We start from the raw sequence: 14,395 nt of genomic DNA on the forward strand, positions 1-14,395 counted from the left end.
TAGTCACAGTCTAGATCAGCGATGGGCGTTTGAGTGCATTTGCCCTCCGTGTGCACGCGGTATTCCAAGTGTGAGCGCTGTGTAGAGTGCTGTAGTGTACCAGCAGCTATAACAGACCTCATACAGCTTTTAAATGAGCTAAATTTAGGACTTCAGGGAAAAGAAATTCTTAATACACAATTTACTGATAGAATTGCAGCTTTCAAGGAGAAATTGCTGTTATGGATACGTCAAATGCAAAAGGGCGAAATATATCATTTCCCATTCTTATCTAAGCACATAGAATTTTGAACAATGAAAATTTCGAAATGTACGCATTTATTCTATCCGGTCTATTAGAGAAATTTACATCAAGGTTCCACAATTTAGATTGCCTGGAAATAGATTTGCGTATTTTGGCTACATGTTCTGATTCCAACTGATTATTGATAACGTCCCCCCTTCATTATAGTGTGAATTGATTGACCTGCGATGTGGTCGAGAGATGCGAGCGAAATATGATTCAAGGTCGAGTCTTATGCAGTTTTATGACGGATTCCTAAGAGGACGCTTTCCCAATCTGCATAAGCTGTGTGAGAAAGTTTTGTGTTTATTTGGTTCCACTTATAGATGTGAACAGTTATTTTCTATTACGAAAATAAACAAATCTCAAACAAGGAATGATAGGCTTTTAATGGCAGTTCTTCACATAGCTTGTGCTAATACAGTTTCTCCAAATCTTGAGAAATTGAGTAATATGAATTAATGTGCAACAGACATGTTTTGTTTTGTGTTTAAGGAAGTGTTTCATTACTTTGAGTTCTTATTTAGTTTGGTGGAAATAATAAAATTTTCTTTTGAAACATACAGTACGTACTGCAACTTGAATAAACCGGTTTTCGTGCACTCTAGAAGCACACTTCTCTCGTAGTACACCGTGCAAGCACAGAGTGCATAATTCTGCCCAACCCTGGTCTAGATGAAATATATACAGATGAGATCTACAATATAGTCTACTAGTACAACATAAAGTTTTAGTATCAATTTCATGAAGTGTTATTGAATGTCATGAATTCACCTACAGAATAGAAGGCGTGAGAAATTAGGTACTTCTTTAATTTGGCCCTAAATAATCTTATGTTTTGAGTGTCATTTTTTATATCGATAGGGAGGCCATTAAAAATTTTTACTGCCATATAACGGAAACTTTTAAGCTACAGAAGAAAATTATAAAAATTATGAAACAAGCACCTATAAGGTCGCAAAGTAAAGAAATTTTTAGGGAACTCAAAATTCTGCCAGTATCTTGTATATACATTCTAGAAACAGTGTCTTTCATTCATAAAAACAAAGCAAAATTCAAATTGAATTCAGACTACCACATGTATCAAACAAGAACATCAAGTCATATCCATTTGTCCACTCATAGAATAACCACAAGTCTTAAAATTATTTTACATAGAGGCATAAATATGTATAATAAAATTCCAAGCTCCATAATAAGTAGTAAACAAAAGAAGTTTAAAAGCAAAGTCAACAGGTTGCTGCTGCATCATATGCCATATACTGTAGAGGAATTTATGTCTTTAGACCTTGCGGAAAGTGCCTACAAATGTGTAATTGTATCATGTCAGCAGATGTCCTGCAATAACAAAGCTACAAATTCATAAATATGTCCATAGTATAATCAGAAACTAGATTAAGACTTAGAAATAAGATTGACGAAGCCATGATTTGTAAAGATCTTTATGGTGAATAAATTACTACTACTACTACTACTACTACTACTACTACTACTACTACTACTACTACTACTACTACTACTACTACTACTACTACTACTACTACTACTACTACTACTCCTCCTTTTTGATAGCACAATAGACTTACCGATGGAGTATGAAAGTCATTTTTTTGACGTGCATTTATGCTATGAACTGTTGAATTAGTTACAAAGTTTTCACGATTACATACGAGGAAGATTATTAATGAAAAGGTATACTGACAAGCCATGGGCATTATTTGGTCAATACTTAGAAGACTGAAAATTATGATCAGGTTCACCCTGTGTTACAGTACCGGTATATAAAGCACAATAATATAGTAATAACTAATCCTCGCACAAGAACATGCATAGTATGTCCTCTAAACATACAGCGACACAAGTATACACTCACCTTTCGAAGATGCAGTAATCCTTGCAACTGAAGTACTGGTGCCCTCCCCCACTCTAGTTGATGCTGTTACCCAGAACTCGTAAATCTGGCGTCTCTTCATGCCTTGCAATTGATACTGGAGCGGTTGTGATGTTGAATAGTGAGGGATAGTGCGGGAGTCCAACTGGATCGAATCCTCCGACACCCGAACGTAGACATTGTACTGGACTATAACCCCATTTGGGTTCGAGGGAGGTAGCCATGTGAGGAGTGCTGTGTCTGAGGTCTCAAGAAGAACTTTGATTCCTCCAGGGGCGCCAGGAACTGCATCCAACATCCATGCAATCAAATATAACTGCAGGTGTAAGGAATGTGTTTTTGACAACAGGAAAAAATGAACACAAAATTCTCACTTTGCCCTGTGACATTGTCTTTTATAACAGAGTAGAGGGTCGGTCACGAATTTGTAGTTCAATGAAACAAACTTACACTAGTAGAGAAAATAATGCCATGAACTATTGTTTCTTTGAGAATCAATAACATAGTTTGGCACATTTTGCACATTTGCTTTAAAAATAATATCCCTATATAAGGTTCACTTCTGTTAGTAATGGTACAATCTGCTTGCATTGAAACTATTACATTATTTATGTCGAAGAGAGCCAAAACTAACATGAAATAAATGAAAAAGAGAGAAGAGTTTCAGTGGCACAGCCAGGAATAAAATACAGGGAAGCAACGTTTTGGGAACATCAATTGGCAAATTTATCTATAACTTACATACAACATATTTAAAATACAATAATAATTATTGTTTAATATTATGAAATTTAAAATAAATTTAGAATTCCCAAAATTTGTTATAAAGCAAAATAAATTCTCTGTCATTGCAGAGTGAATAGATGCCGATCCTAAATCTGGTTATTGTGTTAAGAATGTTTTTTTTTTTTAGTAGGTTATTTACGACGCTTTATCAACAGCTTAGGTTATTTAGCGTCTGAATGAGATGAAGATGATAATGCCAGTGAAATGAATCCGGGGTCCAACACCGAAAGTTACCCAGCATTTGCTCATATTGGGTTGAGGGAAAACCCTGGAAAAAACCTCAACCAGGTAACTTGCCCCAACCGGGAATCGAACCCGGGCCACCTGGTTTCGCGGCTAGATTCACTAACCGTTACTCCACAGGTGTGGACGTTAAGAATGGTGGTAGCTTCATAATTTCTTTGAATATAATCGGTCAATTTAAAGCAACTTGTCAGTATAAATATAAAGGATTCGTTATTCTAAATATTGGTCATTATTGATAGAAACAGTCAAACAATATATTTGTTTCAGTGTCGCAATCGCAATGCCAATGGTGGATTGTTTCTTTGTTGCTTTTAATGTAATATCATTTTTAAATATTTATTGAGAAATGTTAGGAGTAAGCTTCAGCCCAGTGAGCACTCACTTCCCTGCCTACGCCAATGGAGAGTTTGCAGCACATGAGAACACTAGCCAATATTCAAATCGTACTACTGGTACATACCATGCATTCTGGGATACAATGCACAGCAATAGAAAGCCACTTGCAGGTTTATGTAATTGAAGGGGTGAGAATGATATAGCCCTAATCCACACAGACAAAATTTTACAGTAGAGCGTATTGAAGGTTTAGAGTCCAATGCTATTAGGTGCGGTATCATGATTTCTTCGACGTATACTTACGTCATTTGTTGAATGATTTTTACAATATTCTACTGGTAGCTTCCTCTTTTCCCATACTGATGACGAAGTTGTACATAATTCTGAAATGTGTTTTCCACGTTTGTAGCAATGGAAATAAGTTAATGAAAACTCTTTCTGAAAAAAAAATTATGGTTTATTTAACGTCGCTTGCAACTGCAGAAGTTATATCAGTGTCGCTGGTGTGCCAGAATTTTGTTCCGCAGGAGTTCTTTTACATGCCAGTAAATATACTGACATGAGTCTGTCGCATTTAAACACATTTAAATGCCATCAACCTGGGCTGGGATCGAACCCGCAACCTCGAGCACAGAAGGCCAGTGCTATACCAACTACGCTACCCTGGCCGACAACTCTCTCTGAATGGCATAGCAAGATACACTACTGCAAATTATCGTGTGTGTCTATACATACATACATACATACATACATACATACATACATACATACATACACACATACAGTACACATAATAGTAATGCTTACCATCTTCTTTAGTCCTACAAAATACACGATGAGACTTCACTCCATCGCCAACTCTCGTGAATGCCAACAATTCCACACTGTAGTTCGTAAACTTGAGAAGATCGTGAAGAACAGTTGTCAAAGCTGTTGTCATCTTTGTTTGTGGTCCCAACACATCTGTATTAACATAACATTTTCATAATTCTGACCTTCTACTGTTGCTTATCCTAGTATTGATTACTCTTTCTTCATTTTGATACCCTTTAGTATTATCTCTATAAGAACTAAAATATTCCATCTATACGTACACTTCTAACAGTAACACATAAACATTATTAATTATTTTATCAATATATTTAATTTCTGTTAGCTGAATTCATTTTAACCCTTCGTTACTCGCGTTAAATTTCGTAACGCCAGTACTCACCTGGATTACAATGGTAATCCACATTTGTTTTTGTTTGCAGACATGGTTTAAACATTGCAATTAGATTTAAATGTTAAGAAATATATTGTGTTCAGTTATTACAGTAATGAGAATGGATATGTTACGCATAACGGAACGTATTAAATATAAATATTAATAATGAAACGTATTATAGTACACAAATTGCATTCAAGTGACATGTTTACATAATGTTTCCACACTAGACGTGTCTATGAGTCATAATTTATTGTTGCACCATAGTTATGAGTTAGTTCACTATCATCTTAATTATGTAGGTTATCTAGAATTGTTGCTCATTCGCTGTTTGAAGGTCACCTGATCTCTTGATGTAAACTCTCCCACAGGAAACGCAAGTTCACTACTGCTGACCTTTGTTACGTCATATTTGATAACTAAATGCCTCACTCAGGGGTGTAGCAATGAAAAAATTCAGGGATGTAACAATCATTCACACTTCACATATAATATTTTACAGATGTTTTTGCAGTTCAGATTTAACGCACATGATAGCCTAATCTACATCTGATTCAATTATCTAAGTAGGCCTACGCATTTCTTCCATACAGTTCAAACAAATTACATGTTTAGTAAGTCAAAGAAAATGGAGGCCAGCGTCGTGAATTTCTGCTTACATCATAGGCTGAGCATAACTGTTCCAGGATTTTCACAGCACATTTAGTTCTATTATAAAATGATATTATTTCATGTTTCTAGCTGTCTCCCGTTTCCTCATCCATTGCCTTATCATAATGCATGGTTGATAATGCTAACAGTGTTTTTTTTTTCTTTGGTACATACGAAATAATTGTGCAGCGTTCATTGAATCCAAACAATGTACTGTTAACTTGCCTGTCTTAGTAGTTGTGAAATGAGGAGGGATTTCTCTTTTGTTTTCTTTCTATGTTCCTACAAGTGTAATTTTGTCATTTTCTAGAAGATGTGTGAGTACACAGAGGTATGCTCATGAAACAGTTATCGGTGGTCACATTTCTTCCTGTTCCTTTGATGGGATGAACCAGCCTCTTCACCACTGCATGTGCACTGTTACTTCGGTGAAATGGACAGTCTGGTTGAATACCAGCATAAATTTCCAAGTTATGAGTGTAATATGTTTTCACATCCACCTTAGCAAAAATTTTGATCCAACATTTTGTTGGTTTAGTAGGTATATACTCTTCATGGGACATCGTCCTCTGAATGCAACCAACTGCTCGTCTATAGTTACATATTCGCTTGGACTACAGCACTTTTTGTGAGTTCTGAACAAATAACTCTAATACTTCACGTATAGCAGCCAATTCATAAATTTCTTTCCTTTCCTTTTGTCATAAATGTTATCAAAGAGTAGACATCGTAACAAAAATTAGAATCTATTGTAGGTCATTGTCAGGTAAATTGACTCTATTCCTGTGCCATTTTTTATCCCATAGTTCTCTTACGTTCAGTCTTCCCGATTTCAAGGCGCCAGCAAAATACAAAATACCCAAGAGTGCCTCAATTTCTACGTCATTTGTTAATTTGCAATCTCTGTCACGTCCGTAATTACGCTTCACTTTTTCAATACAAATATTAGTACCCTTACAATTACATTGATTATTGTCTGATCAATAAAGCAGTCAAAACTCTCTGTGTGGGTCCGCGCAATTCTTGCAGCCCTTTTAGGGCTCGATAAATGAATCACTATATTTTGTGCTCGTCTTCTCCCTCGTTGAGCTGCTGGTTCTTCCTGCCAAATTGTAGTCTTTTTTTTCTATCCGTATAGCAGTTTCCATCATTTATAGACATTAGTCTTTCATCATCACCACCACCATCATCATCATCATCATCATCATCATCATCATCATCATCATCATCATCATCATCATCATCATCATCATCATTGTCTTCTTCTGAATTAGAATCGTGAACTTCATTCTAAAGATCTCCCCTGTTGCTTTCATCATCACTTTCATTTTCAATGCCATCATCCATATCTTCATCCAGCCATTTGCAAATGTTGTTTGTAGTTTCCGTACCCATTGGAGCAAACTGCGAAGAGGATGGAACGATGTCACACATTTTTTCATAAACTTATTGCATTGCATCACTTATAACCATATTAAAAACTATTTCACTTACCTGAACAAAAAACTGACGTCAGTACTCGCGTGGATTACAATGGTAATCCACTCGGAAAAATTGTGCATCACTTTATAAAACTTCGTATAACTTTCCAAAGGGTTGCGACAAATACGTCTAAACACCAGTAATGCCTCACTTAGACTGTGACGAGAAATTGCATTGACGCTCAACTACGCAGTGCTGCAGGCAGTGACGTAATAGAGGATTAAATATCAGTGGATTACTATTGTAATCCACGCGAGTACTGAAGGGTTAAGGAAGGACTATACTAGATTTACATTTTGGATCTTCAGTATTTCTTCCCTTCTTTTTTGTTTTGTGAATAATACATCCATGTTCCCTTCATAACGTTTCTCGTATAAAAATGTGTATTTGATACTTTTTAATTAGTGTTTTAGTAAAAATGCTTCCATCTTTACTTCAACATCAAGATCCTAATTTATTTACCTAGGTCAAAAGCAATTATGGATCATGTTAAAAATGCATTCGAATACTGATTCTTGTATAAAGACATGTTCTAAAATATGTTTACAGTCCATCACTCAATACATTAAGAAGTATGAAACTGTCAGGCTGGTAGTTGGGAAATTGACTCTTTTAGATCACCATTATGGGCCTACTGGTGTTTGCACGGGAAAGCTGTAAAAATTAATTAACAAAATATTATACAGAATTTTATTATGTCCTTATGTTGCCCAATAAGTAATATACCACCTCTTTTCTCTTGGTAAAAAAAAGCCCAAAATATAAAATTTTCAAACTTATTAGATTGTCTCACAGGCTCTATATGTGTGTGTGGTGCGTGTGTTTTTTTATTTTGGTGTTCTGTAAGATTTGAATGATTTTCTTCAGTTGGGTAGTGAAATTTACAGGGGACTATGATTATAATTAAGCATTGTGAGCATGTGACAACCGCAAATTGTTAATACAAAGAATACCTACAGTATATAATAAAGGTGATAAAGTTTGAGGTTAGAGTCCTTCTAAAGCACTATTTGAAACAAGATTGCTGCTGCAGCCCGAAAAATATGTGAAGTCGAGGGTGAAGATGTCGTTAGTGAGCATGTAGCAACAACGATGGTTTCAGTGTTTCAATAATGGAGAAGGAGACAATAAAGTTTTTCAACGTCCTGGAACACCTAAGGTATGGAATATTGAGAATGTGGGAATACACGCACAGTTTTGGAAGAAAATAAAAATGTACTAGTAGGTTGTCAGAGGAACTTGGTGCTTCCAACGATACAATACTTCCCATGTTAAGACGTTTAGAAAATCGTACAGAATTTGTAAATCTGTACTTCATGAACTGACACTTGGTTAGACTCAGCACAGAGTGGATCTCTGTCGTCAGCTTATCATTACTTCTACAGATGTTAGATTTATCAGGAGAACTCTCACATAAGATGAAAATTGGGTATATCACCGCAATCCTGACACCTAAAAACAGTGGCTCGATCCCCTTCAGCCTGCCAAAATCGTCGTTAAACGAAATTAATTCGGCCCCAAAGTAATGATATGTGTCTGGTGGAATTTTGAAAGTGTAATTCACTGAGAGTTTGTTTCAAGTGGACCTGCAGTCGATGTGAATCTTGATTCTCAATAGTTAGAACAAATGATTGATTAAATGGCAAAGTTCATGGAGTTTTGAGAAAGATGTACGGTAACTGGCATTAGTTAATCGAAAGAGAATTCTTTTGCTGCGGGACATTGCGAGACCCCATACTATTGGAATAGTCATGGAAAAAATTCAGAAATTCAAAGAAATCGAACTGCTACCACAACCGGTATATATTCATGATCATGCGCCATCAGATTACCATCTGTTTTGATCCACGGCCCACTCCTGCATGGAAGAAATTTCCGAAACTTGGAAACAATTGAAATGGGTATCACAGAATCCTTTGCATAAAAAATCAGAAGCTGATACCACCATGGAATAACAGACCTCGCTGAAAAGTGGCTGAAGACCACAGAATCCAATGGCCTTTACTTTGAAGTTTAGATTAATGTTTTGTCACAACACACTCCAACTAAAATTTTGATTCAAAACCGACAATACTTATGAGACAGTATCTGTAAATGTTATGAGTAAGACATGAAGCACTGAAAAAGACAGACAAGCTATAAGAGTGTTTCAGTTACAATGTACTGCAATTGAGTTCCTTATTCCTGACGGAGAAACTGTGGGTAAAATAATCTTAGAATGTAGGCTTTCACAGCCAGCATCAATAGGATTGGTCTGTCGGACCGTGGTCTGTCAGTAATGCAGTGGTCAAAGATTTGCTATGAACAGACAGACGGAGTGACCATGGGGAGTCCCCTCAGTCCTGTAGTTGCTAATTTCTGCATGGAGTCCTTTGAAGAGGCGAAACGTAAGCCTGCCTGTTGGTTCAGATACGTGGACGATACATTTGTCATCTGGACTCACGGAAAACAAGCCCTCGAGGACTTCCTAATCCACCTGAACAGTCACCACACACAGATCCAATTCACCATGGAGACAGAGAAGGATGGTCGGTTACCCTTCCTTGATGTGATGGTCTACAGGAAGGAGAATGGTTCCCTCGACCACAAAGTCTACAGGAAACCTACCCACAATGACAGATATTTACACAACGACTCCAACCACCACCCCAGACAGAAGAGAGCGATGATGAAGACTCTCTTTGACTGGGCCAAATGGGTCTCCGATCCACAACATCTAAAACGGGAAATCGGCCACCTCATGTCTACACTGGAGGCCAATGGCTACTCCACAGGAGAAATTAAAAGAATCTAAAACCAAGACGACAAACACCACCTGATCCGAGACAAGGCCAAACCGAGAGAGGCACGATTTTTCTACCATACTACAGACAAATTACAGACCCTATCAGATACTACAGCAACACAACGTGGAGACAATCTTCACACCTACTAGGCAGACTCGTAACTGGTTACGGTCGGCCAAGGACAAACGTGACCGACTTTCATCAGCTGGTGTATACAGAATTCCGTGTTCCCGTGCGTCAGTGTACATAGGTACAGCACAGCGTAGCTTCAAGACCCGAATCACCAAGCGTAGAAGGAACTGCCGTCTAGGTCACGTGGATAAGTCAGCCGTAGCCAAGCATGCTTTTAAAGACGGGGATCACAACATCAGGTTCGAGGGCACTGACATCTTAAGTGGTATGCCACACTTCTATGCCAGGTTACATAACATACATAACACACTAGAAATTCCACTTCACACATCATCTCTGTATTCCTCATCTTTCACTGTTGCTACCTCTCGTCACTGGAACTCTCTGCTGCCTGAAGTCAAGGGCTGCTGAACATTGAAATCTTTCAAATCCAAGTTAGAAAATTATCTTATGACGAGTTGCCAAACTAGCTTACTATTATGACAAGTGTTGTATTGCATGTTTCCACGTATTCACATTTTTTTTTTATGTTCTAGTGATATTTAATTTATTTTATATTTTTGTTTTCATATTTTCCGATAATGGTATATCTATAATGTGATAAATTGAGCTATATACAATCATAATTTTCCCTACTGTGTGTACTTAAAATATTGTATTCATTGTATGGTTTGTACTGCACTATTTTATTACTATTATTATTATTATTATTATTATTATTATTATTATTATTATTATTATTATTATTATTATTATTATCATCATCATCATTATTATCATTATTATTATTATTATTATTATTACTATTCTTATTTATTATTATTATTATTATTATTATTATTATTATTATTACTGTAATTGGCCTTGTGCTGTTGTTTTTGCACGTTAATATTCTAAATAAATAAATTATTATTATTATTATTATTATTATCATTATTATTATTATTATTATTATTATTATTATTATCATCATTATTATTATTACTATTCTTATTTATTATTATTATTATTATTATCATTATTATTATAATCATTATTATTATTATCATTATTATTATTAATTGTCTTATTTTTTTATACTTTATACTTTGTATGTCTCATTTATTTTGACCTGCTGTTCACATTTTATTATGCTTTTTCCTTTCTTTCTGTATGTTATATATTATGTCTGATTTCTAGTTACTTGTTGTTTACATTTTATTATTATTATCTTATCCAGTTTTGTGTGTAAAATTGTAGTGTACTTTGTAAATTTGTAGTGTTTTTTGTAACGCAGTTTTACTCCTGGTTGAGTGATAGAGAAGGCCGTATGGCCTTAACTCTGCCAGGTTAAATAAATCATTATTATTATTATTATTATTATTATTATTATTATTATTATTATTGGGAGGATATTGAAATACACAACACAAAAACAACTTTAATCGTAAGGAAAAAGGACTCAAGGTCAACAAAGCCTGGTACCTGGCCCTGAGAAGCACACACACCAAACCCTTTCTCCGACTATGACAGCCAATCAGAACACCGAAGCCACGGGTGCGGACTGCGGCAACAACGACAAGCACAACCCTCCCACACTTTAAATATTGACGTGCTACCAGTCTCAGTACCAGTCGTCCTTGATACACGCAGCAGATATCTCTGCTCACATGTACCACGCCACTGAAGACGTCCAGTGGATTAGTGGACGAAACGTTTGGTTGTATTACCGACAGACCATGGCCCTCTAGCCCAGAAAATACCAAACCTATGTGGATGAAATAAATAAACGTCTCTCTAGTAATCAAGAGCACTGTGAATCCTTGGATCAAACGAACAAAGACATCAGAAACATAACAAAATGAGAGCCATGATTTGCTCTACTTTGACTTGCCATAGCATGCTGATGCTCTCATTCACAGAGACTGATCCATCATGTCAATAATTAAAATTCAACCTTTCAACCAGAAAAGAGGATGGTGTAAACAAGATTTTGAAGGACTCAGGATACAGCAAGGTGTGTAATAAACTGATCTCATCGAACTTTAAAATTAACTATTCTACCAGAAAATTCAGCACATTATGAAACAAAAAACTAGGCATTCTTAACTCCTCCTATAGGGCCGTCATTTTGAACAAGAGACAAAGAAGATGATAGAATGACATCACCTGAACCTCACTGGAAGAAATACTGCTAACTTCAGAAGAACTGAGTCAGCTGGAAATATTATTACTGGTTTCGATAATCGTCAAAAAGTTAAAGTTATTATTATGGAAGTAATTCCAAAAAGAAAAACTATCAATTCAAATGCAGACACTACACATATTTTAAATGCGTTCGAGAAGTTCTACCCTGTAAGAAACTGTCATAAATCATTCCCCCCCCCCCCCTTCTATACTAGTCTTCCTACAGTCTTGACTTTGCGCCATCAGATTTTCACTTCTTCACGATCTTGAAAAATGTCAACCTCAGGAAAGATTTGCGAATTATGTGGAAGTGTTTTGGATAGTTAGAGATTGAGTAGCCTATGTACGAAGCACAAGAACGGATACCATCAAGGTGTTTATGCTCTTTTTCCTCCTTGGTACAAGGCCGTACAAATGGACGGAAATTTTACTGGAAACAGTGAAACAGATAGGACATTAAACCAGATCATTTGCAGTCTACTTTTTATTTTACCAGTAATTTAAATTTAAGGTGAAAGAAGTGTGGTGCATTACTTATCTGACACTCCTCATAAATTTACAATAAATATATTCAACATGGAATAAATATATCTTCGTGTATGTTTCCATATGTAGTGTAATAGAATGTCTATGTAATCTATGTTTAAGAAAGGACTTTCATGACAATCATATAGATATATCCTTAAAACTTCTAGGCCTAGCGGCCACTGGTGTAGCTCAGTCGGCTAAGGCGCTTGCCTACCGATCCGGAGTTGCGCTCGGGCACGGGTTCGATTCCCGCTTGGGCCGATCACCTGGTTGAGTTTTTTCCGAGGTTTTTCCCAACCGTAAGGCAAATGTCAGGTAATCTATGGCGAATCATCGGTCTCATCTCGCTATCACGAATTCCATCAATGCTAAATAAACTCGTAGTTGATACAGCGTCGTTAAATAACCAAGTAAAAAAAAAAATTCTAGGCCTAGCTGAAGGAAAGTGTTGTTTAATGCACAGCAACTTCTCTTTTGATATATGACATTTTTTCTGTTACAATCTATAGGATTTCTGATGGTGTGAAATAGAAGGACTGATGGCCTTAACTACACCAGAATAAATAAATAATGATAGTAATGACAGAAATGGAATGTATTCATTACGAAGCTACAGTTTGCATTAAAATCTTCAAGCTCAGTGTGTTGAGGTACTGATTCTTAGTAGATGACATTAGTAAGAAAGATGAATTTCTGCTTCTCCCTATACTGTATCTACTGATATGTTTTTGAAAAAAAAAATAGACGTACTGTATGTACGACTCAATGAGTGCTTCGATGCATTCCACTTGTCATTCCATAAAGTTTGGCTACCTTTCCACTTTGACACGGCCACAATGTCAGAAAGCAGTGTATGGTATTGTGAAATTTAAATATCTTCTACGAAATTTTCTTTGATGTCTTCTCCACAATGCACACATTTTAACCTTTTGTCCATGCTAAACATATTTAACATATCAGACATGGATGAATATAATTATCATTGCATCAGAAAGGAGTCACACAGATTGGTCTGTGTAAGCAACCAGCAATGCGTGTTGAATCATGCCTAATTGCATAGGAGAGCCAGTTTCAGCCTCAGGAAGAGACCTGGCATAATTGGACCTGAAAACATTCTCACAGCATTAATTTTTTTATAGATATGTGAACAGCTTCTTCAAAACATTTATAGTCCAGAAAAAAAGACGAGGTGAAGTAGATGTCATCACGTTTTACAGTAATCTGTATGGAGATCAGTAACTTAGAACTCTACGACTTCGAGAATTTTCTAAGTTGATTCACTTTACCAGACGGCACAAAACACATGAAAGACTCATGTTTTCTTCTATTGGAAACAAAGTAAATCATGACAGTCTTCAGAATGCATTAAGAAAGATACAGGCCTACTTCTTTGTATTTTTTTACAGTGCAAGTACAGAGGTAACGCTGGTATGGAAGATACTATGACTCTTTCTTTATTCATATACACACATTTAAGAACATGTTTATCAATGACAATTCTGCTACTACAATAACTTGCAGTATTGAAGTTTCATTTGGCATCAGTACCGGTGTCCTAATTCAAGTTTCCTTATACGTTTCAAGTAAAATGAATCTCTAGTTATCATTCCTCGTCATCGAATATTAAACAGTATTTGATTTCTATTACTCACTGATTTGATATTTGTTTTTATCCATAACAATGCATATATTCGAATCAGTAACAGTTAAAATTCAGATATTCTTCATTCTTCAGTGTTGAGCGATTTACTTCAATTAAATTCTTGCAAAAAATTAAAGCACTGATACTTGTGACGAAAACACAAGTAAATATGATTTCGCTAATTCATCACTTTCCACGCCGTTAAAAATTTGATTCGTTTTTCTGCACCTCATTAAGTGATACCATGTTCATTATTCTG

The 14,395-nt window shown here is 36.0% G+C and overlaps 1 protein-coding gene across 1 annotated transcript in view; it reads right to left on the minus strand.

Moving 5' to 3' along the window:
• The window catches only part of LOC138707451 (cell adhesion molecule Dscam2-like), a 1,157,632-nt gene that overhangs the window by 33,901 nt on the left and 1,109,336 nt on the right, over positions 1 to 14,395 (minus strand). Inside the window, exons 20-21 of the mRNA XM_069836919.1 lie at positions 4,350 to 4,505; positions 2,157 to 2,459 (exon numbers count right to left, since the gene is read on the minus strand). Coding sequence (XP_069693020.1) covers positions 2,157 to 2,459; positions 4,350 to 4,505 — 459 coding nt within the window. The remainder of the gene's footprint in view (positions 1 to 2,156; positions 2,460 to 4,349; positions 4,506 to 14,395) is intronic.

The sequence above is a fragment of the Periplaneta americana genome, chromosome 10 (genome assembly GCF_040183065.1).
Source record: "Periplaneta americana isolate PAMFEO1 chromosome 10, P.americana_PAMFEO1_priV1, whole genome shotgun sequence".
Classification (NCBI taxonomy): Eukaryota; Metazoa; Arthropoda; class Insecta; order Blattodea; family Blattidae; genus Periplaneta; species Periplaneta americana.